Source organism: Oreochromis aureus, linkage group 18 (assembly GCF_013358895.1).
Source record: "Oreochromis aureus strain Israel breed Guangdong linkage group 18, ZZ_aureus, whole genome shotgun sequence".
NCBI lineage: Eukaryota > Metazoa > Chordata > Actinopteri > Cichliformes > Cichlidae > Oreochromis > Oreochromis aureus.
Window position 1 is genome coordinate 11,816,688 of NC_052959.1, and position 26,716 is coordinate 11,843,403.

General features: G+C 41.1%; 3 protein-coding genes across 3 annotated transcripts; 1 reads left to right on the plus strand and 2 right to left on the minus strand.

The window, feature by feature from the left end:
* Window positions 1–2,645: 2,645 nt before the first annotated feature.
* Window positions 2,646–12,056, minus strand: LOC116314630 (mitochondrial import inner membrane translocase subunit TIM44-like). Its single transcript, XM_031732722.2, has 13 exons — window positions 11,991–12,056; window positions 10,913–11,017; window positions 10,463–10,627; window positions 10,266–10,346; window positions 9,933–10,082; window positions 9,368–9,501; window positions 9,185–9,270; window positions 8,857–8,949; window positions 8,478–8,602; window positions 7,866–7,916; window positions 5,731–5,820; window positions 5,497–5,607; window positions 2,646–5,174 (listed from the first exon to the last, which is right to left on the minus strand). Exons 1-13 carry the CDS (start codon window positions 12,018–12,020, stop codon window positions 5,055–5,057), a joined length of 1,341 nt encoding a protein of 446 aa, XP_031588582.1. The 5' UTR covers window positions 12,021–12,056; the 3' UTR covers window positions 2,646–5,054.
* An 817-nt stretch (window positions 12,057–12,873) lies between these two features.
* On the plus strand, window positions 12,874–17,420 carry LOC116314651 (ras-related protein Rab-11B-like). Its single transcript, XM_031732741.2, has 5 exons — window positions 12,874–13,093; window positions 15,432–15,627; window positions 15,877–16,070; window positions 16,295–16,375; window positions 16,711–17,420. Exons 1-5 carry the CDS (start codon window positions 13,054–13,056, stop codon window positions 16,854–16,856), a joined length of 657 nt encoding a protein of 218 aa, XP_031588601.1. The 5' UTR covers window positions 12,874–13,053; the 3' UTR covers window positions 16,857–17,420.
* Window positions 17,421–19,095: 1,675 nt separating this feature from the next.
* Window positions 19,096–25,372, minus strand: LOC116314640 (E3 ubiquitin-protein ligase MARCHF2-like). Its single transcript, XM_039602312.1, has 5 exons — window positions 25,056–25,372; window positions 22,352–22,661; window positions 22,047–22,242; window positions 21,195–21,404; window positions 19,096–20,541 (listed from the first exon to the last, which is right to left on the minus strand). The coding sequence occupies exons 2-5, from the start codon at window positions 22,534–22,536 to the stop codon at window positions 20,386–20,388; spliced, it is 747 nt and encodes a 248-aa protein (XP_039458246.1). The 5' UTR covers window positions 22,537–22,661; window positions 25,056–25,372; the 3' UTR covers window positions 19,096–20,385.
* Between the last annotated feature and the right edge of the window lie 1,344 nt (window positions 25,373–26,716).

Here is a 26,716-nt window from a genome sequence, read left to right on the forward strand (position 1 = left end):
TCACTGTGAGAAGTAATTAATTGACACAATTAAAACTCTACAAACACTGCTGCAGACTGTAGTCCATACACAGCCACATCTCCCCTGCCTGAGGCTGCATGGGATCTCCCAGTAGGTTTAATTAATAGTCGGTGGATTGTAACACTGCCCTGAAGGGGATCATAATCTCATAACAATGAGCAGTGCTCCAGCAGTGCACCCACTGTGGTCATAAATGGTAAGAGTCTCCAACCCACAAGATGATGAAATTCAGTGTTTATACTTTGCTACCCTTTCTTTCTATACAACTCAAAATCTATGCACCAGAATGCAAATCTCACAAACACGTATTTTGTAAAACACAGAAAACTTATCAAATGTTCAAACAGAGTCATTTTGTTTTTACATTACCGTATATATATATATATTTACATAAGATATTTTTTATTGCAATTTTCTATTACAAATATTAGCTCATTTGAAATTTGATGTATCTTTTTTTCTTTTTTTTTAGTTGGAAGGGGGCCACGAGATCTTTCGGCCCTCAGGCGGCACTGCATTAAAAACAGACATGACTCTGATATGAAAATCGCAGCATGGGCTCAGGAACATGTCCAGAAATCACTCTCTGTAAACACACTTCACCGTGCCATCCTCGAATCCAGGTTAAAGCTCTATCATGCAAAAAAGAAGCCATATGCTAACACTAAAAACACTGCCTTTGTCTCTATGCTGGCGCTCATTTAAAATGGACTGGCAAACCAAAATGTGTAATTCCTGAGAAAGTTGAGTTTGTTTATCTGAAAAGAGTGTTTTCAGAAATGTTACACATTTCTGGGCTTTTCTTACATAAACATGACTCAATCTGGATTCTGATTTTATTTACGTTTTACACAGCATCCAAAGTTTCTTGGAATCGGGGCTGTACATAAAACACTGGGTCAATCAGTGTCTTAAGAAGAAAACACAGGCCACTGGTACAGCATACCTTTAGCAGTTAGTCTGGGAATGGGTTGGACCCATCTCAATTTGAGGTCAAACCATATAAACGCCCTCAATAAAATAAACCTAAACCAATAAACAGAAATTGTTTAGCCGTTGTTGGGGCAAAGCCTAAATGGCTGCCTGCATTATGATAACCCTTTTATAACGTAGACTAGATTACAGCTTGATGTATGCATGGTAGTGTGTGACCAAGACGATGTTAAAAGAAAGCTCTGCTCTGCCTCCATGACCCTTTTCTCTTCTGAGGTGATTGTGTCGTTGCATTTAATCCCATTCACTTGGGATTAAATGACTTGTAAGTATGTCGTAGCTTGGAGGGACTTTTCCCAGTAAGATACTCTCAGTATAGTCAGGGCTTTACTCTTCACTCATGCTTCACATTGAAAGAAAGTGCATGTCATACAGTTAATTCCAAGTATTTGGAGAATGACAGTTTTTCCAATTTTGCCTCTGTAGACCAACACCGTGGATTTTAAGTTAAACAATTGAGCTGTGACTGAAGTGTAGACTTTCAGCTTTAACTCATGGGGCTCAACAAAAGTACTTCACACAGTCTATTTTCAGAGGCTCAAACGTATGAGGACAATAAGGACGAGCAGTTTCATGACCAGGTGTGTCCTTTCCCCTTCTTACTGATAAATCTGGCAGGTGAAAGATCTGGGTCGTTTTCCAAGAGTTCAACTTAGAAAATGACCCAGATCTGTCAATATGAGGCCCAAAGGTGATGCAAGGAAGCCAAAATAAACCTCAGAGAGAGCAAAGAGTGGCCAAATCTACAATCTGGTTTATTCTTAAAAAGATGGAATAAACTGCAACATAAACAGGCCTGAAAGACCACAGGAGACGACTAAAGTGTGTGATAATGTAATTTCCATGGGTAAGAAAAACAACTTCACATCATCTAGCCAAGTCAAGAACTCTCTCAAGAAGGTATGCATAGCATCGTTAAACGACGCCTCCATGAATGAAGGAATGTTGGCATGTATGGCTGCCAGAGTCACATAAACACTTTATGTGACTGCTGATAGAAGCAGCAGGATGAATTGCAACGTGTACAAGGCTATACTCACTTCTCAGATCCAGGCAGACTTCAGTTAATCATGGATGAAAATCAAAGTCAAAGTTAAATACTTTCCAGAAGTATTAGAAACAGTCCATATATTTAAGATTGCTAGTTTGTCCAGTTAATTTTGAGCCTCTGAAAATTTGGGTCTGTGTATGAAAGTGGCTGCAGATCCTAAACAGTTCATGGAAGATGTTTGTTTTATTTTGCACTTCAGTCACACGTAGGTTTAAAAGAGTGACAAAAAAAACTTACAAACCTATCTGTAGGAACATAATAAACCTGATAATGGCACCATAATAATTCTGACGTTTCGCGTATGGTTATTGGAGCCTGCGGAGTTCTCTCATAGGCTTCAGCTGCAGTCAGACAACCAAGGAGACTCCAAAGAACTGAAAGAGGTTAGTTGGTATGAGGACATCCATACTCGTACATCACAACAGACAGCTGAGGGATCAGCCCCCGCCCGCCCGATATATTGACCCCGGGGTAGAACCTAATCTATCAGCCCTGTATTACCAAATCTATAGGTTTATCAACCAGTGTCAATAGGCATCTATCAAAGCAGGTCAGTTTTTAAAATGAGAAAGCAGACACACATAATGCGCAGACTTTAATTTACTCATTCGAGCACAAACACGCAGTATTCAGATGTGCTGACTCGGGGAGAGGCTGGATGAAACAAATCATAATACAGCGCTCTTTATTCTGCTGACTGACACAGAGAAATAAAGGAACTCTGAATACGTCATGGGTCAGCTGCCATTTGCTGTAAAGCAATCTAGTCTGACTTGAACTATTAGAATTTCTCTTTATTCTGACAAAATAAAAACAGTATGTACAAGGACCGTTTTTACAGCAACACAACATGACTGAAACTGAGGTCCTGCCTGTGGCGCCTCTAACCTCGAGTGATCATTACTGCCGTTAAAGGTTTGCATAGAACAAACTCAATATGCAAACATCACTATCTCTGAGGCAAAAAATACGTTTCTCCAAAGTGTGGATATTAAATCACAGAAACTTCACCCCTCTGACATTTTGGCATTTAATGTGGGATCATGAGAAACAGTTGTGTCTTGTTATAATCACATTTTGACTGCTGGTGGCAGCAGAGAGTCCAAAACAGCATGGTTTCAGTTCAGAAAGAAAGACACATGCTCAATAAAACAATTAAAAAAAATAATGTTTAAATATGAGTCCTCTCAACTGTCGTCTTCATAAATAAAAGTGCATGTTTTATGGCGAGTGTGTTTTTTTAATCACCAGGAATGACTCCAACACAATTGTCACATGTTTCTTTCAACACTATCACAACCATGTGATGGATTACACAACCAAGACTCATGAGAAGCAGAAGGCGAGCACGGTGTGGCCATCAGACACATCCATGACTTTCGGCCATCTGTAATAAACCGCCTCGTGCACTTTAACCTTTAATGGAAAGTGCTGTGCTTAAAAAACGCACACATCCACAAACTCAGAGCGTCTTTACAGATGAGGTACAACATGAAGCTTAAAGACATTCATTATGAACTGAATGAAGCTGTAACGCTACAGTACGATCAGAATGTGTGTAATCTTTACTTACATGAACAATGATATCTATACGTGTCAATCTACATTCAAGTTCAAGTTCTTATCGTCATCATTTATGTCTCGCAAAGCGACGTAAATGTAAACCAAACAGTTCAGCTGAAAAATGTGCAACGATTCCTCAAACATCAAAGCTGCTTCAATGACTGGAAAAAGTAAGGTGGTCCCATTTAAGCACGACGACGTTGAATATAAGCTTACACTAATAAGTAAATGCTTTAGCTTCATCCCCTCAATTTCTCAATTTGATTTCAAGTCCCAGTAAACTGTAGTCTTGTCTCGGCATGACAGGGTGGACGTCGTTTGTTTTATCCTTGTTCTACTTTTTAGTTTGACCGTTACTCTTATGTAAAAACCAGCAGGAGCAAAGCAGAAACCAACACAGTGAGCACTGAAGGATCTGAAAATTTTGTTTAAATTTTCTGGTTGTCAGTAGACCTTCAAACACTGACACTGAAGAACATTAAAGCTCTTGCAGCTCTCATCCGTTCTTTCATGGTGATTTTGAGAATTCGTGTTTTAATATTAGGCCCTAAAAAAAAGCATTCCTTAAAGGCCGGTTTGCTTTGACTGAGAAAAAATACTCTCTCTGTTAAACTCAGCTCAGTTGATCGCTGCTTGTTCAATGCTGTTGATGCTGTCTACACAGGAGGCAGCTGTGGTTCATCCGCTGCAAAAACTGAAGCATATTTTTATGCTTTTAACACGCACTACAGTACCCATAATGCACTAGTCTCAACATTGTGCCCAAATCCATTCACTGAGGACACAAAAGTAAAACTGAAGCTGCTCTATTAAAGTGTCTCCTGTGCACAGATGATTCGAAGGTCCCAATCACAGTCAACAATTTCATCTTCCAGCTCCATTATTTAACCAGGATTAATGTAATTTAGGTATAAAACATCCCCCTAAAGACCAACAGATATCACAGACTGCATGTCCATTTTTCTCCACTGTCATAACAGGATTATTTACAATCAGCCCACACAGCCGTCCAGTATTGATGAGCTATGCAGCTTAGATGAAACAATGCAGGCTCCTGGCAGGTGGTGAAGACGCAGGTCCATCCACGCTGAAATTATTAGTTATACAGTATATTCATACTCCAGTCGATCCAAAACACTGAGCGTACCAGTACAGAAGACTGCACAGACAAACTTAACTGAATGTGTCATAAACTATCTCCAAAGTTAATTGGATCTACATGCCAGAGGGTGGTCAATATGCACGCCTGCACATAAATCCTCTGGGTACAAATGGGGAAATGGTACTCTTTCACACAGCAGCAGGGTTTCCCTCTTCTCTCTTTGTTCAACTTAATGTATAAAGGATGTGCAGCTATTCCAGGTATGTGTTTTTATCTCAGTTTGTGTCCCCCAGATGAGCCACTGTGCTCCTGCTCCTCCTCCTCTTAGAGGACCTGCTCAGTGCTGGAGGCAGAGATGTCCAGGAGCCTCCAGGCAGCACTGGGGTTCAGCTCCTCTTGGTCCCGACACAACGCCCACACATACATCATCCTCATCACCTTCTCCTGTTGAGGGAGAAGAGAAGAAACAGTGAATTCCAAAGAGTTTTGCAGACTTCAAACTTTAAATGTAGTGAGTTAATAAATGATCTGGCTTATGATGATATATTTGAGGCCTCTAACATTGCTAACAGTTGAAATCCGATGATATCAGACGAGTTAATATTGCTGCATCAAACCCATAAATTTGAAAGACATTTAAAAATGGGCCTCTGTTATAGACCACTGATCTGATTTCAGCCTCTTAGTGTTGTTTACTTCCTAGAGGAAGCTTTGATGGTATCCATTAGATTCCCTATTCTAGCACGGTGATCGTGAGTTGACTGACCGGATCTCCTTCCACAATATCTCCTTTGGGGCTGCGAATCACCATGACAACCTGAGCCTGGAAGGTGATGATCAGCACAGGGCCCTGATCCATCATCTTACCCATCGCCAGCTGAAACACAGGGTGACAAAATGAACAGACAAATGAAAGGAGAAAGGGAAAAGCAGAAAACAGGGAAAAAGCTTTGTAATAAAAGCTGCATGATGGTTACCGAGCATCAGGGAGAGCACTTACATCTATGTTATCGATGTCGAGTACTTTAGACTGGAAGAGAAGCCCCAGAGCTCGGGCCTGCTGGATGGGGTGGGCAAGCTGACTGTAGGTCTGAGTACAAATACACATAACACACATCTAGCATTAAAACATGCTTCCCACATACTGTATGCCAGCTAAAATGCAATTACTGAAAAAAAGGATTATGTGTATTTGTAGACATCACAACTTAATAACTTCTTCTTCACTTACAGGGAGTGCAGAATTATTAGGCAAGTTGTATTTTTGAGGAATAATTTTATTATTGAACAACAACCATGTTCTCAATGAACCCAAAAAACTCATTAATATCAAAGCTGAATGTTTTTGGAAGTAGTTTTTAGTTTTAGCTATTTTAGGGGGATATCTGTGTGTGCAGGTGACTATTACTGTGCATAATTATTAGGCAACTTAACAAAAAACAAATATATACCCATTTCAATTATTTATTTTTACCAGTGAAACCAATATAACATCTCCACATTCACAAATATACATTTCTGACATTCAAAAACAAATCAGCGACCAATATAGCCACCTTTCTTTGCAAGGACACTCAAAAGCCTGCCATCCATGGATTCTGTCAGTGTTTTGATCTGTTCACCATCAACATTGCGTGCAGCAGCAACCACAGCCTCCCAGACACTGTTCAGAGAGGTGTACTGTTTTCCCTCCTTGTAAATCTCACATTTGATGATGGACCACAGGTTCTCAATGGGGTTCAGATCAGGTGAACAAGGAGGCCATGTCATTAGTTTTTCTTCTTTTATACCCTTTCTTGCCAGCCACGCTGTGGAGTACTTGGACGCGGCGTGATGGAGCATTGTCCTGCATGAAAATCATGTTTTTCTTGAAGGATGCAGACTTCTTCCTGTACCACTGCTTGAAGAAGGTGTCTTCCAGAAACTGGCAGTAGGACTGGGAGTTGAGCTTGACTCCATCCTCAACCCGAAAAGGCCCCACAAGCTCATCTTTGATGATACCAGCCCAAACCAGTACTCCACCTCCACCTTGCTGGCGTCTGAGTCGGACTGGAGCTCTCTGCCCTTTACCAATCCAGCCACGGGCCCATCCATCTGGCCCATCAAGACTCACTCTCGTTTCATCAGTCCATAAAACCTTAGAAAAATCAGTCTTGAGATATTTCTTGGCCCAGTCTTGACGTTTCAGCTTGTGTGTCTTGTTCAGTGGTGGTCGTCTTTCAGCCTTTCTTACCTCGGCCATGTCTCTGAGTATTGCACACCTTGTGCTTTTGGGCACTCCAGTGATGTTGCAGCTCTGAAATATGGCCAAACTGGTGGCAAGTGGCATCTTGGCAGCTGCACGCTTGACTTTTCTCAGTTCATGGGCAGTTATTTTGCGCCTTGGTTTTTCCACACGCTTCTTGCGACCCTGTTGACTATTTTGAATGAAACACTTGATTGTTCGATGATCACGCTTCAGAAGCTTTGCAATTTTAAGACTGCTGCATCCCTCTGCAAGATATCTCACTATTTTTGACTTTTCTGAGCCTGTCAAGTCCTTCTTTTGACCCATTTTGCCAAAGGAAAGGAAGTTGCCTAATAATTATGCACACCTGATATAGGGTGTTGATGTCATTAGACCACACCCCTTCTCATTACAGAGATGCACATCACCTAATATGCTTAATTGGTAGTAGGCTTTCGAGCCTATACAGCTATACAGCCTATACTACTTTCCAGGGCACACTGTTGGAACACTTTATTATATGTTAGGAGTTGTCTTGTTATATCCTGTATGTTACCTAAATATAATGCCTTAAGTCTACCTGCACTTTTTTTTATCTAATATTACCTTATTGTTAGGACTGTTTTTGTTGTGCATCTGCACTTTATTGTTGTCAATGTCTACGCATGGGACAGTGTGAAACGTAATTTCAATTCCTTTGTATGGCAAGTACATTTGAAGAAATTGACAAATAAAATTGACTTTTGACTTTTTTGACTTTTGACTTGGAGTAAGACAACATGCATGAAGAGGATGACGTGGACAAAATACTCATTTGCCTAATAATTCTGCACTCCCTGTATGTCCCCTGTATTATGGCAACACCTGTAGAAACTGCTTTTGTTACTGCGTGGTGTTTAATAACTCACAGCTTCATAGCACCAGTCCTTTAATACCTCCAGCTCGCCACGGATGATCGCCTGCAGAAAGGACAAAGATACCGAATTATAGCTTTAAAACATAAAAAATAAAAATCTCACAGGTATGCTCAAATTATTTTAGCAAATCCCACATCTCATACTTAAATGAGCACAGTAAACTTTAGTGAATTCATTCAAAATCAGAACATGCTGAGATCATTTTCTGCTAATCTAAATCAATACTTCAGCTACACTCAGTGCTCTCCTCCTGATATAATCATAAACAGCATTTTATTTATTTATTTTTTTTACATAACAGGCATGTAAGACTTACAAAACTGTATCATAAGCTCTTGGATCCCCTCAGTTATCTGAAAGATGTATTTAGCTGCTGAACTTGCTTTAAACTCAGTAATCTAACAGCTGAACTCAAACAGAGGACAGGAAATTCATTACTGGATCTGATCCAAACTAGAGTGAAAACTCAGGCTAAATGAACCAAGACTTTCATCAATTAGTCTCTTCCTAACCTCCTCTTTAAAATACCCCTCCGAGAAAAGCATTAAGGGAAACAGCGAGAGTGAAGACAGACACAGACAGAGGCTGGAGGAACCCGTTTACCTCCAGTATGTTGGGGATGATGTCTTTCTCACACTGTTTGAGGAAAGAATCTTTGTCAAAGCTGGGGTCTGCCTTCAGGATCTCTGTCAGCACCTCGGACATTTCCGTCTTAGAGAAGAGACCACCTAGGAAACAAAGGCTAAAATCAGAAGCAGCAATAAAAATCACTCAGTACCACAAATTAAATGTGTAACGTCGAAGCTGGTGAATATCATCAAATATCTAGAAGATCTGTCAGTACCATGAAGCATGTAAAAAGGATTTTTTTTTTTTCTTAATAAGGAGAACAAGATTTGAGGTCTGGCGAGAACAATCAGATAAAAGGCTTTTACAGAGAAAAGGAACTCCAAATTCAGGATTGAATGTGGTGGAGCATTACCTAGGAAGTCAGTGACTCTGTCAGTTAGAGCTCTGGATGCTCTGATGAGGGCATTGTCACTTTCGTCATATTTCATCTTCATCTCGAAGATTCCTGAATGAAACAAAAATGGAGGTTGAACAGGTTAGACATGTCTCCACTGATTACGGCAGGTACATTCTGCACCTGTGCAAACACGCAGATCACTGTGCAAACACCTCATGACTGCACTTCATTATTAGCTGATCATTGAATCTACAGTAAACATTCTACTGCCCCCTGCTGCCATAAAGAGAAATTACATATAAAGACATCACACAAAGCAGAAAAAAACAGACGAATTTCTTACTGTTAAAAACTACGTTGTTGTCCTTGAAGTCCTTCCACTGCTGGGACCACTTTGAATCCTTGTGAAGGACGACACCCATGGCCTCTCTGAGATTTAAAAATGGAGATAATTCGCCGCATCAGAGAGGTGGGTGTACAACAGCTGATGTCATTGGACTGGTTTTGAGATCTAACATTTACTCACTCGTTGGCCTCGAACACTCTGGTGTTGTCATCTGCACTTTTAGATGAGAAATCGCTCCTCTTCCTCAGCTGAGAAGGAGCCCTGTAAGGGCCGGCGTCACCGACATCTATCTCCTTCTTCATGGATTCTACACCCTGCAGAGAGTTTGCAGTTTTTAATTATAAACATAATCAGAGTCTAAACCAAAATTTTAATAAAATCCAAAAGTAAATTCAAAGTTTAAGCTGCTTCTAAAGAAACAGTTTCTAAAGAAAGCAGTAACAAAAAGCAGCTGAGGAAGGCTTTTGTAAACATTTTCTAGCCCAGAACGTAACAACTATTTGCCAAATATGACCTGAACTAACCAACAACTGACTGGTGTCTGAAATCTGCACGTATGTTCCCGTGAAGAAAGATGTGTGAACGACTAAATGCTAATATTCCAAAATCTCCCATTTTCTCCCCTGCTGTAGTCAAAACATCTATAAAGTCTGGCAGACACCTGGATACCAACAACAATGTACAAAAGATGAAGATGAGAGGCTTTAATTTGGACATCTATAGACGTCTCGTTTTGTTTTCTGACCTGTGAGATGGCCTTGAACGTGTTGGTCCGGCCCAGTTTTTCTCCACCCTTGGATAAAGACTCAGCAGAGCCTCTGGCTGTCTTGGTGGCCTCCTCCACACCTTCCTTGATCTTCTTCCCGATGTCACTACGACTCACTTCCTCGAGACTCTTTGATCCAAATGACACGCAAGCACACAGCAAGTTTCATTTTATTAATGATGTCCACGTAATGTTTTTTTTAATTGGAAAGCATTTTTAACAACATTATAACTTAATGTGAACTCTTAGTGTGCGATTCCAAATTAAATTATTATATTTTCATGTCGGGGCTGTCAATCGGGTTGGCCTTACCTCCTTAACGGTCTCTGATAGGGAGCCCAAGGTCTTCTTAAACACCTCTGATGTCTTCACTGTCTCTGCCTCTATCGATTTCTGATGAGAAATTTTTAAAAAACAACATTAAAATTCTAGAAAACTAATTAAATATAATAAGCTTGATGATGTTTATCTTTATATATAATAGAAATCAAACCGGCTAATGTTCTTACATATTTTCTGCGGGCCTGCTGAAGGGCGTCGGACTCCTCGAGCCTTTTGGCCTCTTCTCTGAACTTCTTTATGTTTTCCTTCATCTCCTGATTCTTACTGAACTCCTGACGAAGGTTATCGACAAACTCTCCCAGAAAACCTTTCCGTCCTGAAGCATATCGCACCTGATGACAAACACAGAGAAGGACTTTAGCTGGACAAACATGTGCACCAATAGAGTGAACAGATTAAGCACATGCTGCGACTGGAACAATGAAAAAAGAGAAAAACAAACAAACAGAATCTATGCATTGCTTTTCATAAAACCTTAAACTAAAAAAGGGCATAAAGATAAGTAAACCCAGGACTTTAAGTTAAAAGAACTGTTTAAATTAACAGGCACAACTCTACATTAGCAGTGATTTAATAAGTGAGTCTCTTGAGGGTGAATGGGAGGTGTTGTTGGGTACCTGCACAGCTGCACCTGGGCTCCTGTGCAACCTGTAATGATCTCCCCTCCACACTGAGGAGACCAGGGTCCGGGAGCTGAGAGCCAAGGCATTTCTGCCAATCAGCTGCAACAGACACACAGAATCAGTCAGTCATAGTTAGCTGGGAGCTAAACCGGCACGTAATACCATACTTCTAAAATATATCCCTTCATTTGGTGAAGCTCTAACATGTTCCATGAGTGTGGTTAAAACCTGGTGACTGAAACTAATGCAGCACATCATCATCCTGTCAATAAATAAATAAATGTCTTCTGCCCTAAGTGGGATATTTTCATCCTGACCAGGACAAATTCAATCATTCACGATCCAGTCTTAATAGATTTCCCCTCTAATTGCTAATATCTGTCCTTTATTTGATAACTTATTTTGATGGGTGTACATTTAAACATGAGAAATTAGGTGAAACATGCTGTGGCAGCAATGATCTTGTTTTGGTGCGTTTTATCCTCTGCCTATAACAACGGCATACACACGCTATTACAATTTTCGACCCTTTCTAAAAACCACGAACGCACCATATTCGCTGTCTGTGTAAATGAAGCGTGATCAAGTCATTTATATTGAAAGGGTGGTTCGGTTATTTGTCAGGAGACCGAAGCTAAAACGAGTGGTCACCGCTGCTCTAATTAAAACTGTAACAGCTTTCGTGGTTTTATAGCAGCGAGGTCACTGATCATCTTTGCTCTAGTACCTGACTGCATGCAGGCTTCTAAAAGTCGCATTTTAAATGAAATGTGCCACTCAGGCACAGACACACAGAGTCAAAACCTGAATCAGTACAATGGGATGATTTTAAGACCCCAGGAGTTAAATAACATTAGTAAACCTCTGCCGTGTGTCTGATGAAGCAAGGCCCTTTCTAACGGACATCTCGCGATCAACTCGCGTAAAACACACCAGAGTGCACACACTCTAAAGCGCGTTCACGTCACTGGGCATAAAGAGACTGATGGCAAAGCCTTGCGAGTTTATTCCCTTAACCAGAGAGTGGGCCTGAGGCTCGGCGACTGCAACGAAGGACATGAATCTCACTAACCTCGTAGCACCGACATACGGAGGCTGCCATCTTGATCTTGAAATGCGCGGAGAAGCACGTGCGTTCCTGCTGCGGCAGCTGACGCTGTGCTCCACCAATTGGAGCAGAGTTGGTGGGCGGGGGGCGGGGCGGGGCCAAGTGTCAGAAGGACATTAAAGGGAAAAGCCACCCAAAAAATACACCCCCCCAAACTATTATGTTTTTAAAGAAAAATCAAATAATTTATGTTTTTTAAAGATACATTTTACTGGTAGTTAAAACTAAAAATATTTGCCACGGCCTCATAGGGTCTAAATGGGTTTAAGGCGAAAGCACACTAACGTATGTGACGTGTAATCACCACTGAAGAATATGTGCAGATGTCTATAAAAATATCTAAAGACACAGAACATAACAATAATAAACAATTACATAAAATAAACATTTTATTTAAAAAATACACTTCTTATCACATTTCTCTTTTATGCAAAAGAGAGATCATATTATCTACAATATCTATTTTATCTACATTGACTTTTAGGTTATTTTATGTAAATGCACAGTCCCCAATATATCACTTTTTTCTCTCTCCATGCAGCATAACGTTTTCTAAAATTTAGCTTTCGAATCTCCTAAAATATTTCAGTAGCCAGTAATGTATTGTTGGTCTTAATTATATTATTGTGTGCTGTGAATAGTACGCCTGTTTTGCACACACACTCTCACACGCGCCACATAATGTTAGCATAATGTCTAAAGATAATTTAAGGTGCCTTGACCTTGTTATTCATTCAGAATTAAACACTCCTCTGAATGTGGGGACCAGATGAATGGTAGATATCTGCTGGCATGCCAGTAAAGCTCGCCCCCCGGAGGAAACTATGCGAACTGCAGGGACTCCTCCCCTCCCTCTGCAGAGTTGGGAGCTCTCCCCTTCTGCGGCCAGCTCGCCTTGACAGCCAACACTGGCGCAGAGTCTGAGTACAAACCTTTACCATATTTTTCTGGCATATAGCGAAAATTCATACCCATACTTTCCACACATCTTCTTCCGGAGACAAGCGCTGCAGCGGCCTCGTCTAGAATGGGGAACCGAGACGATGAATACGATTTCTTGTTCAAAGGTAAAAAAAAAAAAAAGAAAGAAAGAAAGAAAGAAAAGAAAAAGAAAAGAAAGAAAAAAAGATGACTGCATTCCCCTTTACACGGGCTCACATCGACTAAGCAGAGCTTTATGAATGCTTTATGTCTTACTGTGTCTGTGCTGTGAGCAGCTGTGTGCATTTATTTAAAGGAAACGGAGTTTTTTCTGGGAAACTGCCCGGATGATAGTCGGTTCGTGTTATTACAATATAATGCTGTCATTGTAACATTACAACGCCCGCAGTTATATTTATAGGTAAAGGACGCAACACCCTGCGCGTGCTCAGCTTTTTAAAAAATATAAATAACCGAGCATAGCATGATTGCACGTTGGAAAATTTCCACCTTTATTGGATCATATTTGATTTTTTTTCTCAATCCTGTTCATGAGGCTGATTGAAGGCCTATTAGCCTCTACCTCTTACTGATCAATACGCTTCATCGCCAGATCAGGATGGTCCTCAGACAGTCTTATTGACACTGTAAATGCAGAAGCTTAATGTCTTTTGTTGTCATGTCAGGCAGTGGGCCTGGTGGATTGTCTGAAGCGGTACCAGACTCCAGACTCGGGTCAGTGTTTATCTTCTCAGATGGATCCAGAATGCCTTTCTTTGATCGTGATATCAGCTCCTGTGGCACATTAACATCCCAGGCCTGTATAAGCCAAAAGGCCATTTAGATGTAACAAAGTATCCTCTGTGGGATGAATAGGGCATCTGCCGGAGGCGAGGGCTCTCTCTCTCTCTCTCTCTCCCTCTCTCTCTCTCTCTATGCTCCAACCATCTTCTGTGTACACGGCCGAAACAGGAAGGGCAAGGCGGCCTTAAACTGTCGATTCAGGTTTTGATGAAGCCTGTTATCAGCTTCCTGCAGCCCGGAGCAGCGTGATGTCGTCAGGGACAAAGTTCGGCTCTTTTTTCCGTTTGTCGAAGGAGAAGGAAAACAGAAAGGCTCCACCTCTGCTGCTCTGCTGTGCAGCTGACACCAGCTCAGTCCCCGTCCTCGAGTCTAACCAACCATGCACCTTAAAACAATGCGTGAACAATGTCTTCTCTGAGCTTCACGTCGTGCTATCGGTTTATACTCTACGGCTGAACTCAGGGGGCATCTGGTATCAACTTCCAGTAAACTTAAGGTGTTTGCAGCAGCTGCTTTAACGCACGTTTGTAATCCCTCTCCTGCAGATCCTGATGGAGGCTATTTGAAGATCAAGTTTTAAATCAGGGGAGATAAACCGAGTAAAGCCTGGTTACCTCAGTGCTCTCAGCGGTTTATTTCATATCACAGCCCTGGCTGTGTTTTACCCCGACTAACCTCTGGATTGGTGAAAAGTCACAATCATTTCAAAGGTGTGATAATGAGCAGTTTATTTTGTTTAGCAGATGTTTAGTATTTTCATCAGTGTAAAAAAAGGCTCTTATAAAGACTCCCATCATATCATGATAGTATTGTTTAGTTTCCTGGTGGTTTTATATAGAATCTTCACGCAGCACAACATCATTGTTTACAGTGGACCTCCCCTCAGGAAGTACAAGACCTGCAATCTTTTGTGTGGATGATTTTTTTGTCTGTACACAAGCTTTGCAGTTGTTTTGTTGCTACATGTGGCAGAGAACCCAGTCATATTACAGAGGCTCTAAACAAAGAGTTACATAGAACTGCTGCACACTGCACCCTGGTACATTTATCAGGTATATGAAGGCAAGAAATTGATATTTTCGTGTTTAAATGTGTGATGAAGATAAATGAAACAGACACATTTTTAAACACTATTGAGTTATAACACTCTAAGCATCTTGACTTCAGTGTTTTATTATGTCATTTCTTTCATTATTCACAAATGATTTTTGGCCTTACAAAAAATAGAAAGCCCCAGGCTTCCACTGACACCATGATTTAGAGTCATTGCCTTATATCCATCCATCTTCTTCCACTTATCCACTTCAGGGTCACGGGGGAGCTGGAGCCTATCCCAGCAATCATAGGGTGAGAGGGAGGGTACACCCTGGAGAGGTTGCCAATCTGTCACAGGGCCTAACACATAGAGACAGACAGGTATTCACACTCATACCTACAGAATCAAAATTAACCTCTTTGGACTGTGGGAGGAAGCCAGAGTACCCAGAGAGAACTCAGACAGGGTGAACATTAAACTTGGATTTGAACCCAGGACCATGTTTTGAGGCAAAAGTGCTAACCACCACATCGCTGTGCCGCCCATTGCTTTGTAACATTTCCTGGATTTGACAACACAGGGCCCATCCCCTGCCTCTCCCATCCCACACTCCTACAATCATCGTCTCCTCTTTCTCTTCACAGTTGTGTTAATTGGAGACTCGGGCGTGGGGAAGAGCAACCTGCTCTCTCGATTCACACGAAATGAGTTCAACCTCGAGAGCAAGAGCACCATTGGGGTGGAGTTCGCCACGCGCAGCATCCAGGTGGACGGCAAGACGATAAAGGCTCAGATCTGGGATACAGCAGGACAGGAGCGCTACAGGGCCATCACCTCAGCGTGAGTCTGATGTAGTGTTGTGCACATGCATCCGCACGTCGCCTCTGCGTTGCAATCAACGAAGACACCATAAACTGTACAGACAAGAAGACTTTTGTACAACAGTAACAGAAAGATCACTATTGTTGAGAATGTGTGGGTGTTTTTTTAATTAATACAAAAAAGAGTGGGGTGAAAAAAGTGTCTTTTTGTGGGCCAACAGGCAGCCTGGGAATTCACTCTTAACATCCATCTTGGGTCCTTCTACAGATACTACAGAGGAGCGGTGGGAGCGCTGCTAGTGTATGACATAGCCAAACACCTGACGTATGAAAATGTGGAACGCTGGCTGAAGGAGCTGCGAGACCACGCCGACAACAACATCGTCATCATGCTGGTTGGCAACAAGAGTGATCTGCGCCACCTCAGAGCCGTGCCCACAGACGAAGCCCGCGCCTTTGCAGGTACTGCTTCAGATCTTTACTGGGATTTTTAAAAATAAACATTTGCATCACAATAGAGACTATCACAGGAACTAAATTTGAAATGATATGCATGATATGCTGCTTTGTTGTGGTGAAATGTTTCACTGTAAACAGACTGACACCAGAGTGTGCCTGCTGCAGAAAGGTTATTGGTACAGTGATGTTTTACTCTTACTAAATCTGTTTTCTTTCCCATTCCACAGAAAAGAACAATCTGTCTTTCATAGAAACTTCAGCCTTGGACTCAACAAATGTTGAAGAAGCCTTCAAAAATATCCTTACAGGTAGGTGTGCTTGTGAATGGAGGTTGAATGCCGGAGCTCCACACGTCACTAGAATATTAAAAAGAGATAAAATCACACACACAATGAGGTATGAAATATTTGGTTGATATGCAGTAGATTCAGAGAGGATGGTTATTTTTGGTAGGTTAACTTTTTTATTCTTTATAAAGGTTTTTTTTTAATAATAAACTGTATTAGTCGGGTACCGAGTGAGGAGCTGTAAAACTACCTCCTCACATCTCACATTAGCACATTAGTGGTTGTAAAGGTAAATTATGCAAGCTTTTAGACCGAGAGAAAGCTGATGTTTTCCATTTCATCTTTTCGAAAAACAGAAATTTACCGCATCGTATCGCAGAAGCAGATTGCCGAGCGGTCTGCCCATGACGAGTCCCCGGGAAACAACGTGGTGGACATCAGCGTGCCGCCGACCACAGATGGCCAGAGAGGAAGCAAACTGCAGTGCTGTCAGAACCTGTAACCCATTGCAACGGTCCCCTCCTTACCTGGGTCAGTTATTAATTGAAATCGACAGTGTTGACATGCTTCCATCTGCTCGGGATGCAACGTTGTCTGAATCTGCACTTTTTAGAAATCAGTGGAAGCAGTTTCTTTATGCCACTAACGATCAATCTCAGAGAGAAGTGTTTGAATTGATTTCAAGTTGTAATCTGACCCAGGAACAGTCTGCTACATTCGAGTGCAAAAACAGGACTGAAGGTACCACCTAAGCAGCTGCCACAGTTAACCCCGACGACGTAGCAGAATAGCCTTTCCTGACACCTTAGAAGCCTAGTCATCTGCCTGTTTGACAGTTAATGCAACACACTTGGAGGTCTGGGTTTCCAATCCTGTTTGATCTGTATCAGCAGTCCTGTTTTTGGGCTTCTCTCCTCCTCCTTCAGTCATCATCTCAAAAGTGGTTGTGACGCTGCTGGCGCTTATTTCATTTGTGTAAAATATATTCTTTTTCGGTTTTGATTTTGATAGCTTGTCTGCTCACACACATTATATTAATGCCATGAAATTAAATTTTACAATATTATTTACTGTCTCTTCTGTTTTTTTTTTAGCAATATACACAAAGTGACATGTTGAATGTCTAGACCACTATCTCACTCCACATTAGTGACTGCTGATGCATCAGTAGCCTTTGTCAGCAGGGTTTAACTTCTGCTTTGGGTAAAATTGAAGCTACTTTTTGTACATTCATTGGCCATTTATTACGTATACTTGGTCAACTGCTCGTTAAACACAATTATGCAATCACATGGCAGTTCATGGCAGCATTTAGAGCAGAGGTAGGCAACTCCAGGCCTCAAGTGCCGGTGTCCTGCACGTTTTAGATATCACCCTGGGTCAACACACCTGAATCAAATGATTAGTTCATTCCCAGGCCTCTGGAGAACTTCAAGACATGTTGAGGAGGTCATTTAGCCATTTGAATCAGCTGTGTTGGCTCAAGGACACATCTAAAACCTGCAGGACACCGGCATGCGAGACCTGGAGTTGCCTACCTGCCTACCTCTGATTTAGAGAATTGTCAGGATGACCTGCTGAAATCCAACCTAAGCATCAGAATTAGTGAAGAAAGGTCATTTTTGGTGCCAAATAGGCCAGCCTGAGTATTTCAGAATCTGCTGATCTACTGGGATTCTCCCACACAACTATCTGTCTCTACATAGATATCCAATAAGTGGCAGTTCTCTGGAAGAAAATGTCATGTTGAGGTCAGAGGAAAATAGCCAGAAGGCAACAGTAACTCAAATAAACATATCTTACAAAGTATGCAGAGGAGCATTTCTAAACACGCAGCATTTCCAACCTAGTAGCGGCAGACGAGCCCACCAGGTGCCATTGCTGTCAACTAAAAACAGGAAATTTAGGTTACAATCAGGACAAGCTCACCAAAATTGGACAACAGCAGACACGGAAAATGTTGTACGGTCTGATAACTTTCAATTTGTGCTGTGATATTAGGATGCCAGGGAAAACAACGTGGAAAAAATGGATCCATCTTGCCTCAGATCAACAGTTTAGGTTGGTGTTGTAGCTGTAATGGTGTGGGGATATTTTCTTGGGACACTTGGGGCCTTAGTACCAAATGATTAACAAAATGAGCTACATGTTGACTTTATGCCATTAAGAGTTAACACAGAATTAACACAGTTCTAAAGGCAAAGGGAAATAAAAGTGATCCAAGATGGTCGGGTATTATTGTAAGGTCTTGGCTGTACAATATAAAAGGCTTTGGTACTATATACGTAAATAAAATTGAACTGAATTAAAAATAAGTGTACACAGGTCTGAAAGAGTTATTTAAATTGTGTCATCTGAGTAGCTAAAAGAGGAAATCACTATTTAAGGTAAGCACTTTAACTCATTTTCAATCTGAAAAACAGCTAAACACATCTTTATTTGGTGGTGGTGAGGGGTGTCTAAAGACAGGTTGGGAACCACGACTGTATTACTTAGCAAATAAATATATTTAAAAGCATGTGTTTAAGGTCAAACCCTAACTATGGCATGAAAAACAGGTTCAGTGAACTTCCTTTCTGAAATATAGTGAAGTACAATATAGCCTAAAAAGGAAGTATAAATGCTTCAGACAGTACTTGAGTGAATGTACTTTCGATCATTGGTTACATTCACTGTACAAAGTGCACATGCAAAATTTCCCAACACAAACGTATTAAACAGGAGATCGGTTCATTTTTAGATTATGGTACAACTCACAGTTTATTCAGTCATCTTCTCTGTGGAATAAGAAAAAGAAAAGAGCACAAAGATCACCCACATCCGAGTCCAGGAGTCCCTCATGTTTTATTGCACAATAACCCAATTTTCCAGGGGATTGCAGCAGGAAGACTACAATAACACAAAATACTTTGTCTAACAGATGCTGCATATATCGTTTGACATCTCAGAACACGTTTGCCTTTTTGGACCTTTACGAAGCACCAGTTTGCTCTGATACACCTGTGTTTTTACGTTTCCCAAAGCTGTATTCTGCTCTTTTTAAAATTGCATCACTTATGATGTAAGACATTACTACTGGTCGTTGCTAGGCAGCTCAATTGATGAATGGTGCATTTACAAGTGGAGCAGGGCTGTTTGCTAATGCACTTTTATGACAGTAGAAGAAACATAATCCGATTAAAATGTAAACATGTTTCCACACCTTCAACACTCGTGTCCTGTATGTTACTGCACTGCCATCCACCAGCTGGAGTTAGTGTTATCCCATATACTACAATGCCCACTGGTCCCCGTGACAAGTGTGATTAATACACGAGACCTGCATCAACAGGAAAGTGATTTGGTTTCCACTCTTCAGACAGCAATGGAAAAAAAAGAACAAAGAAAAAAAGCTTTTCCTGGAAAAATGAAGAAGGGTTCAGATTATAGACAAGGACAGTGGTATGAGCGAATGTCGCCCCCTACTTGTCAAAAGGAGAACAAAAGAAAAGATTATTCACAGAGACTTTGTCAAACATTTTTTTTTAGATTATTATCCTCCGCCGGGCTACTGCTTGCCCATTGTTCCAAAACAGCTAAATACGTAGTGAAGGGGCTTGGGGGAATTATAGGTAGTGAATATGTTTCATATTATACTGTAGTAGCATGCTGAATCAGTTATATCCTGCTACATTAGCTTGTGTCTTAGTATTTCATAAGTTTGTGACAATGACTTGAAGTCCGGCTGATTAGTTCATTATCCATGTGTCCAGGCATTCGCATCCTGGCACTGATGACAAGTTTGTTTTCATCAACAAGGACTCCTGAATGAGTTCAAAAAGTTCAAAACCACTTTTGTGGCTAGCCAATACCATAGTAGTTTACATCAAGTGCTTTAATAAAGAAAACAGAAGGGGGGAGGAAAAAAAAGCAGTTCTTCCCTCAGAATGGTCCATATGAAGTGCAAAAGTTCATTAATATGATTAAATTTGTTTTTAGAGAGTGCTTCAGCGGGCTCTATTTTAAATATTCCACTTGCCCCTGCTCAGCACTCATACGATGGTCTCGTCAGTCATTTTCTTGGTCGACTTGGTTGGCACTGAGCGTTGGGTAGTGTGTGCCCCTTTCATGTCGGGCATTAGCAGGCGCACTTTCTGATTGGTCCTCCTCCACTCCGAGTACAACTGACAGTGATACCGAAATGACACCTGAGAGTGAATGAAACGAAATAGGGAGGGGGCGAGACAAGAGGTAACAAAGGACAAAAAGACAGATATCAATAAAACTGGCACAAAGATATGTGAGAGAGTAGTACAGATGCAGCACAGCAACTACTGCACGACAGGGAACTGAAACCTGAGTAGAAAGGCCGAGCTTTCAGTCAGTTTGACATTTTCAATAATGCTTTTGCTGAAGATGAAAGGAAAATGCTTCAAAAAAGCCATTTAGATTACCAAAGCCTAGTTTTAGACCCTGTTAAAAACTCCAGTTAACGAAAGGTAGAGTAAAGCCAACTTATTGTCAGTATTCGCAATCAGCTATGCATGTATGTGCAGGCGTTCTGTTTCTGTTCCAACACTCAAATAAACTGCTCCAGGCCACAATATATTCCACATGCCTTCACATGTCTCCACATCTGACTGAAGCTGTACCCAGAAACAGTACTGTAATGTCTACAATAATCAAGGTAAGAGCAATGACCTGGACGTGTGCTCGTCTTGGTATCATATCTGAAAATCTAAGCTCATTTTTAAAAAAAAATATGTATATCTAAACTACCTTAAAAACACTAGGATCTACTTATGGGCAAAAGCCAGAGAGGAAAAAAAAACAACAACAAAAACATTCTGCAGCTGGTTACCAGTGTCCAGAGGATGTAGATAGTGAAGAGGGCGATGGTGAGGGCAATAAGGCCAACAGCTTCAAGTCTGCTCTTCAGCTGCAGGTGGTCCTGTGCACCCCTCAGACACAGCCAACCGGAGATAGCTGCCAGGGGTGTGATAAGAAGGAAGCAGGCCATGTCGCAGAGCAGAGTGCGCTTCTCACTGCGAGGCCCCGGGTCCTTCAGCCACTGCAAAAGACCAAATTGGGAGGGTCATTTATGCGACTGAATTAAGCACATTAAAGGATTAACTGATGTGTCTTAGATTATAAAAACAAATGTTAGCTTTAAAGAGGAGTGAGCTGCCTGCATGACGTAATTAATAAAGCCACTGAAAATGGTATTCTAACCGAACGCTATTCACACAAGGTCAAGCAAAACAATCCTCAGTACACGCAAATGATCCCACTTGCTAAACATGTTACTTGTTGGCACAGATACTTGATGGCTTAAATTAAATCTTCCATATGCTTACAAAGCTGAAAGTATCAGTACAAGGCAAACGAAGAAATAATCTCCTTGCTTTAGACAAAGCTCACTGGCATCCATCTCCTTAACCTCTTATTGAACCGAGGTTGGAGCCTATCCCACCTGACATTAGGGGAGAGGTGGGATACACCCAGTCAATCACAGGTCTCATAAACAGAAACAGACAGCCATTCATGCTCCCACTGAGCCATACAGTCAATTCAGAATCACCAATTAACCTAACAAGCGTTTGTGGACTGTGGGAGGCAACCGGAGTGCCCAGGAATAAACCCACACACTGACCGCTTTTTATAAAAAACCATAAAGAAGAGAAATGAATTCACACAGTAAAACTTTTCTAACCTGAGTGAGTGGCTGTGGTCGCCTTTCAATAGTGAACTCGGTGTGACAAAGTTCACAGTAGCTGGTGTTGGAGGATGACAGCCACTTCTCCAAGCAGCTTTTATGCACTTTACCCAGAGTACCAGTGCAGTCGCAGGGCGAGAGCAGCGTCTCCCCTCCAGCTCCCTCGTGACAAATCCGACACATACCCACGTCACTGTGCGAGAGACAGCAGAGCATTGAAGACAGAAAAGTAACAATAACATATATAAAGTTTAATTACAGTACATTTATTTGGCTACCATGCGCGTTTCTCACTCCCTTACCTCTGTGAGCTCACCGCTTTGACCACGGTGGAAAGTGGGCGGCCATCTTTAGCCGTAACCTTGGCAATGTACTGGGCCTGCGCGGTGGAGTCAGTCTCCTCTGAATCCTTGGAGGCATCGGATTCAGCAGTGCCAGAATAATCACAAAGGGAGCCAGGTAGGTGACAGCAGCCTGACGAAGACATAGTCAGCTGAAGGTGACAGCGACGCAGATGAAGGCGGAGGCGAATTTGAAAGGAGCTCTGATCCAAAAGGTGATGTCCAACTCCACTTCTTCTCCTCCACCTACAAAGCTATCGCCTAGTGGATGCTGGAAAAGATGAAGACACAAAGTATGGTTGGCTTAGAGTATTACTTTATGCTCTTAATTTTCCTGAATATGAATAGTGATGGTTAGCATGGATACGCACATATATATGCACATAAATGTCTGGCCATAGGTCTCCACCTACAAAGCTATCGCCTAGTGGATGCTGGAAAAGATGAAGACACAAAGTATGGTTGGCTTAGAGTATTACTTTATGCTCTTAATTTTCCTGAATATGAATAGTGATGGTTAGCATGGATACGTGCACATATATATGCACATAAATGTCTGGCCATAGGTCCCCCTAGCCCCTAGCTTTAAAAAAAAAAATGTCGCAGAGGAAAACAGAGAATTTAATAGTGAGTGGTTAGATTTGTCTGCTTTCACTGCCAACACTGCTAGCTCACTGGTATGCTTGATCTGCAGCTGGACTTTAGTCAAAATTTCATAAAAACATAAAAACCTTTTTTTTAAAAAAAAATAAACGAATAACATAAACGCTTGTACTATATTTAAAGCTATTAGAGTGCTGTATACTTTATTTATGACCAAGGTTGGCTACTTTTAATTCAATTCATCTGCACAATCACACCTGTGTTCACTGGAGATTTAAAGTGGCCCACATGCAATTGTTCCTGTCCCGAAGAAACCCCCACCCTGCTTCTCTCAATGACTAGCTGGTATCCCATCAATTATTGATAACAAAATGATTCTAAAAAATAATCGATTTGGTTTTGCTTATCATCTCCTCCAAGGAAATACTTGACACTAATGCAGCTGGACTTTATCACCAACAAACTGGAGCACCTGGGACTTCCGCTCAGAGGTGTCAGGTGGATCTCTGGACTTCCCAACTGGCAGACCACAGGCGCACTCGACGAGACTGGGGACATGTCTCAGCCTCCACCACTCTCAGCACTGGAGCCGTCAAGGGTGTGGAAGCGGTGGTGAGCTTTCAATTCAAATCAAGTTTGCTGGATAACACCATTTTCTCTGATAAAAAAATAACCTGCGAATAAGTACTATACCAGACATAAGCTCCGTGTCTACCACCTCAGACGCTGAGACTTCCGACTGCCCTCCAAGGTGCTCAGGAACTTCTACGTGCACCATAGAGAACTTTTAACAGACTGCTGAGCACCATACTTTATGACCAAGGTTGGCTACTTTCTTCCCGCAGGCGATAATTCAATTCATCTGCACAATCACAGGCAGGATTTAAAGTGGCTTCTATGAATGCTAGTGATATTTTATTATCCCATCAATTATTGATAACAGTTGACTACCAGCTCCACCACCATCATCGTTTGCTGGCCGCACCGCCTATCCATTCTGATAACAACGACGCATTTCTAAAAGTATTTCCTTGGTTTTGCTTTTTAGTATTAAAACTTCATAAATACAAAAACATGTTGTAATAGTGTAATAAAATGCAATGTTAAAATACAGAATAATCAGAAAGACTGTAATAACCTGTCACTTTTTCTCATGTACAATAACACAGCATACCACAAACCACCACCCTATGTACACATTTAAACTGAAAATTGTTTTCATATTTATGACTTTTCGAAATGTTTATTTCTCTATATATACTTTTTGGTAGTTTTGAAACTTGTTAATATTGTTACATTTTCAGATGTTTAGTGATTTGTATGTTTTTTCTCATCAAACGAATATTAACCCAGCCTCAACTTACATATAACAAATGTCATATGGTTTTCAAAAAGTGCCAAACGTGACATATTAGGTATTGGTGTGAGTTGCAGCCCTGAAAAAACGTTTGAATATTTTAGTCCAAAAAAAAATGATGTCTCTTAATAACTAGTATCTGGCTTCAACAAACTCTGAGGGCAGCACACTGCGGTGTAGATATACATTTCAGATAGACCTTAAGGACACTAGGAGTGGGATCAGGGTGGCCGTGTGTTTACCCATACCTGTCCCTGCAATCCCTGCAATGTGATTTGGTCAATAACGCAATCTTATGTAGCTGCCTTGAAAAAAAACTAAAGATAAATCACAAAAGACAGTGTGCCAATATACTCGTGTATTTAAAGGTGCATAAAGCAAGCTTGCTGATGTTACCGTGATGACTTAGTACTGTTATCAACATGTTACACATCAAAGGCCAGATCAAAATCCGACTCTATTCCTGGTACATGACCGAGTTGCTTAAAATTTCCCAGCTGACATTAATTATGCCGTACATGTCCATATCCCCGATACAGTAACGCTAACATGCAGCGCCGACGAAAGCTAATTTATTTAATAAAGCAACGTACGTGTACAGAACATAACCAGAGGCCAGCGAACAAGCTGAAATATGATACTTGTATAGAAAGTCCCATCGCTGTGGTCAAAATCACAAACAGGCTGTAACGTAAATATACTCACCCGACGGCCTGCCTTTTCTCGGCTGGCCTTGGCCTTGGCCCTGCGTTGGCCAGACACAAGCTAGCTGAGCTAACTGGACAGCTCTAGCTACAAACTATGACATTGACGTCTAAACAGAAGCTGACGATAGAAGGGGATACAGAAGACGATCGTGTGCGCTGCATCCTCTCCATGTCTGGTAGTGCAAATCACTGGGGTAATTTTCTCTTTTTTTAGTGCGGAAAATACACGGCTGCCAGGATTGCTGGAGTCAGCTAACGAGGCTAACTGACTAGCAACGGGCAAGCCTACCTCGGTATCCCTCAGCTGTGGACTGGTCACGTGACACAATGGTGCCTTCATCGTCATTAGCAATGTTTTAGTGCTACATGTTTACATACATGTTCGGGATAATAGGGATAGATGGAATATGTTGTCAGAGTGAGTGAGTAAAAGTGGGACTGCTGAAAAAATTGACGATAAAGGAAGTGTATATAATCACTTTTGTTTATTAACTCAAAGTCACTCAGCAGCACAAAGAAACTTAAAACGAAAGGGACAGATATTCCCAGCATTTTGTTATGGCACAAACACCGTTTTATCGATTAGAAAATCAATCTAAATGCCCTACAGTTCCAACAATACAAGTTCTGAATGTACTTTTGATTAAAGTGTTTCAGTTTATTTTCCCTCTCGTTTTTCTTTTAAACTATCATTACTTGCTTGATTTCAATGACGGAACAGTTATTAATCTCGTCCTGGAAACATCTGTATTAAGCTATGTCAGAATAAAACCGTTAGGTGGCAGCATTTAGTTAACCCTCTCAGATTGTTCCCTAGTCCACCGGTGGTGGCGCTGTTATTCCAAAATTTCGTTCCACGGAAATTTTAAAGGTTCGTCAGGGGTTTTGAGGAGGCCCTTGGAAAAACATGGGTAACGTTGATTTATGGACTCTAGGCTTGAGTGTAATGATAAAATATATGCGTAACAGTCAAAATGGCTTGTTCAGTTTTGCAGCTGAATCTTGAAAGCTAAACCAACCTGTGGAAACAGGATGAAGATGTGGTGCAACCAAAGAAATTCAACACTTGTTCCAGAAACAACACGTAAAAATAGCCATTTGACACTTGCAAAAAATAATTCTGAGGTAGACTACTTTTATTGTTAAGTATCTAAAATTTGTGCTGCTCCTTCTACTTTTATAAAGAAAAAGTTGTTTTCTCCACTTCCCTATATTCATTCTCAAGTTAGTGCTTTGGAAAACCTAAGTGAGCATATAAATACCAGTATGATGCAAAATTGCTGAGCCACCACTCATTTCTTTATAGTTTGCTTGAAAGGAGTCAGATTTTCTGGCACATTTTAGATGGTCTTGAGCAATAGTTTTTCAGGCTTTATGACTTTAAAAGGTTTTCTTTAGACTGGCTGGTTTTTGGTTGGTTTTTTTGCTCTTTCTCAATTTATTCCTTGTCGCTGACTATCTTCAGAGGAATGTATTTGTTTATTAAGTCACTTACTACTGACCTATGAATCTTTCAAGCATACAAAAGTACATAGCTCAAGGGATGGACCAGTGTTGTGTCTACACATAAAAGAAAGCTAACAAAAGATCCAATTTTAAACTGTATCTCTAGGTGTTTCTTTTTCTGTAGTTGAATCTATGAAAAAGCCAAATGTAACC

Bases quoted from the DNA above. Each gene is read 5' to 3' on its own strand.
- LOC116314630 (XM_031732722.2), bottom strand. From the start codon at position 12,020: ATGGCAGCCTCCGTATGTCGGTGCTACGAG. The intron at 10,628-10,912 runs GTACCCAACAAC...GTTTGTCATCAG, and splicing joins GCCCAGGTGCAGCTGTGCAG to GTGCGATATGCTTCAGGACG. The intron at 8,950-9,184 runs GTAAGAAATTCG...TGTTTCATTCAG, and splicing joins CAACAACGTAGTTTTTAACA to GAATCTTCGAGATGAAGATG.
- LOC116314651 (XM_031732741.2), top strand. From the start codon at position 13,054: ATGGGGAACCGAGACGATGAATACGATTTCTTGTTCAAAG. The intron at 13,094-15,431 runs GTAAAAAAAAAA...TTCTCTTCACAG, and splicing joins ATACGATTTCTTGTTCAAAG to TTGTGTTAATTGGAGACTCG. The intron at 15,628-15,876 runs GTGAGTCTGATG...GTCCTTCTACAG, and splicing joins TACAGGGCCATCACCTCAGC to ATACTACAGAGGAGCGGTGG.
- LOC116314640 (XM_039602312.1), bottom strand. From the start codon at position 22,536: ATGTCTTCGTCAGGCTGCTGTCACCTACCTGGCTCCCTTTGTGATTAT. The intron at 22,243-22,351 runs GTAAGGGAGTGA...TCTCTCGCACAG, and splicing joins AAAGCGGTGAGCTCACAGAG to TGACGTGGGTATGTGTCGGA. The intron at 21,405-22,046 runs GTTAGAAAAGTT...GGTCTTTTGCAG, and splicing joins GACCACAGCCACTCACTCAG to TGGCTGAAGGACCCGGGGCC.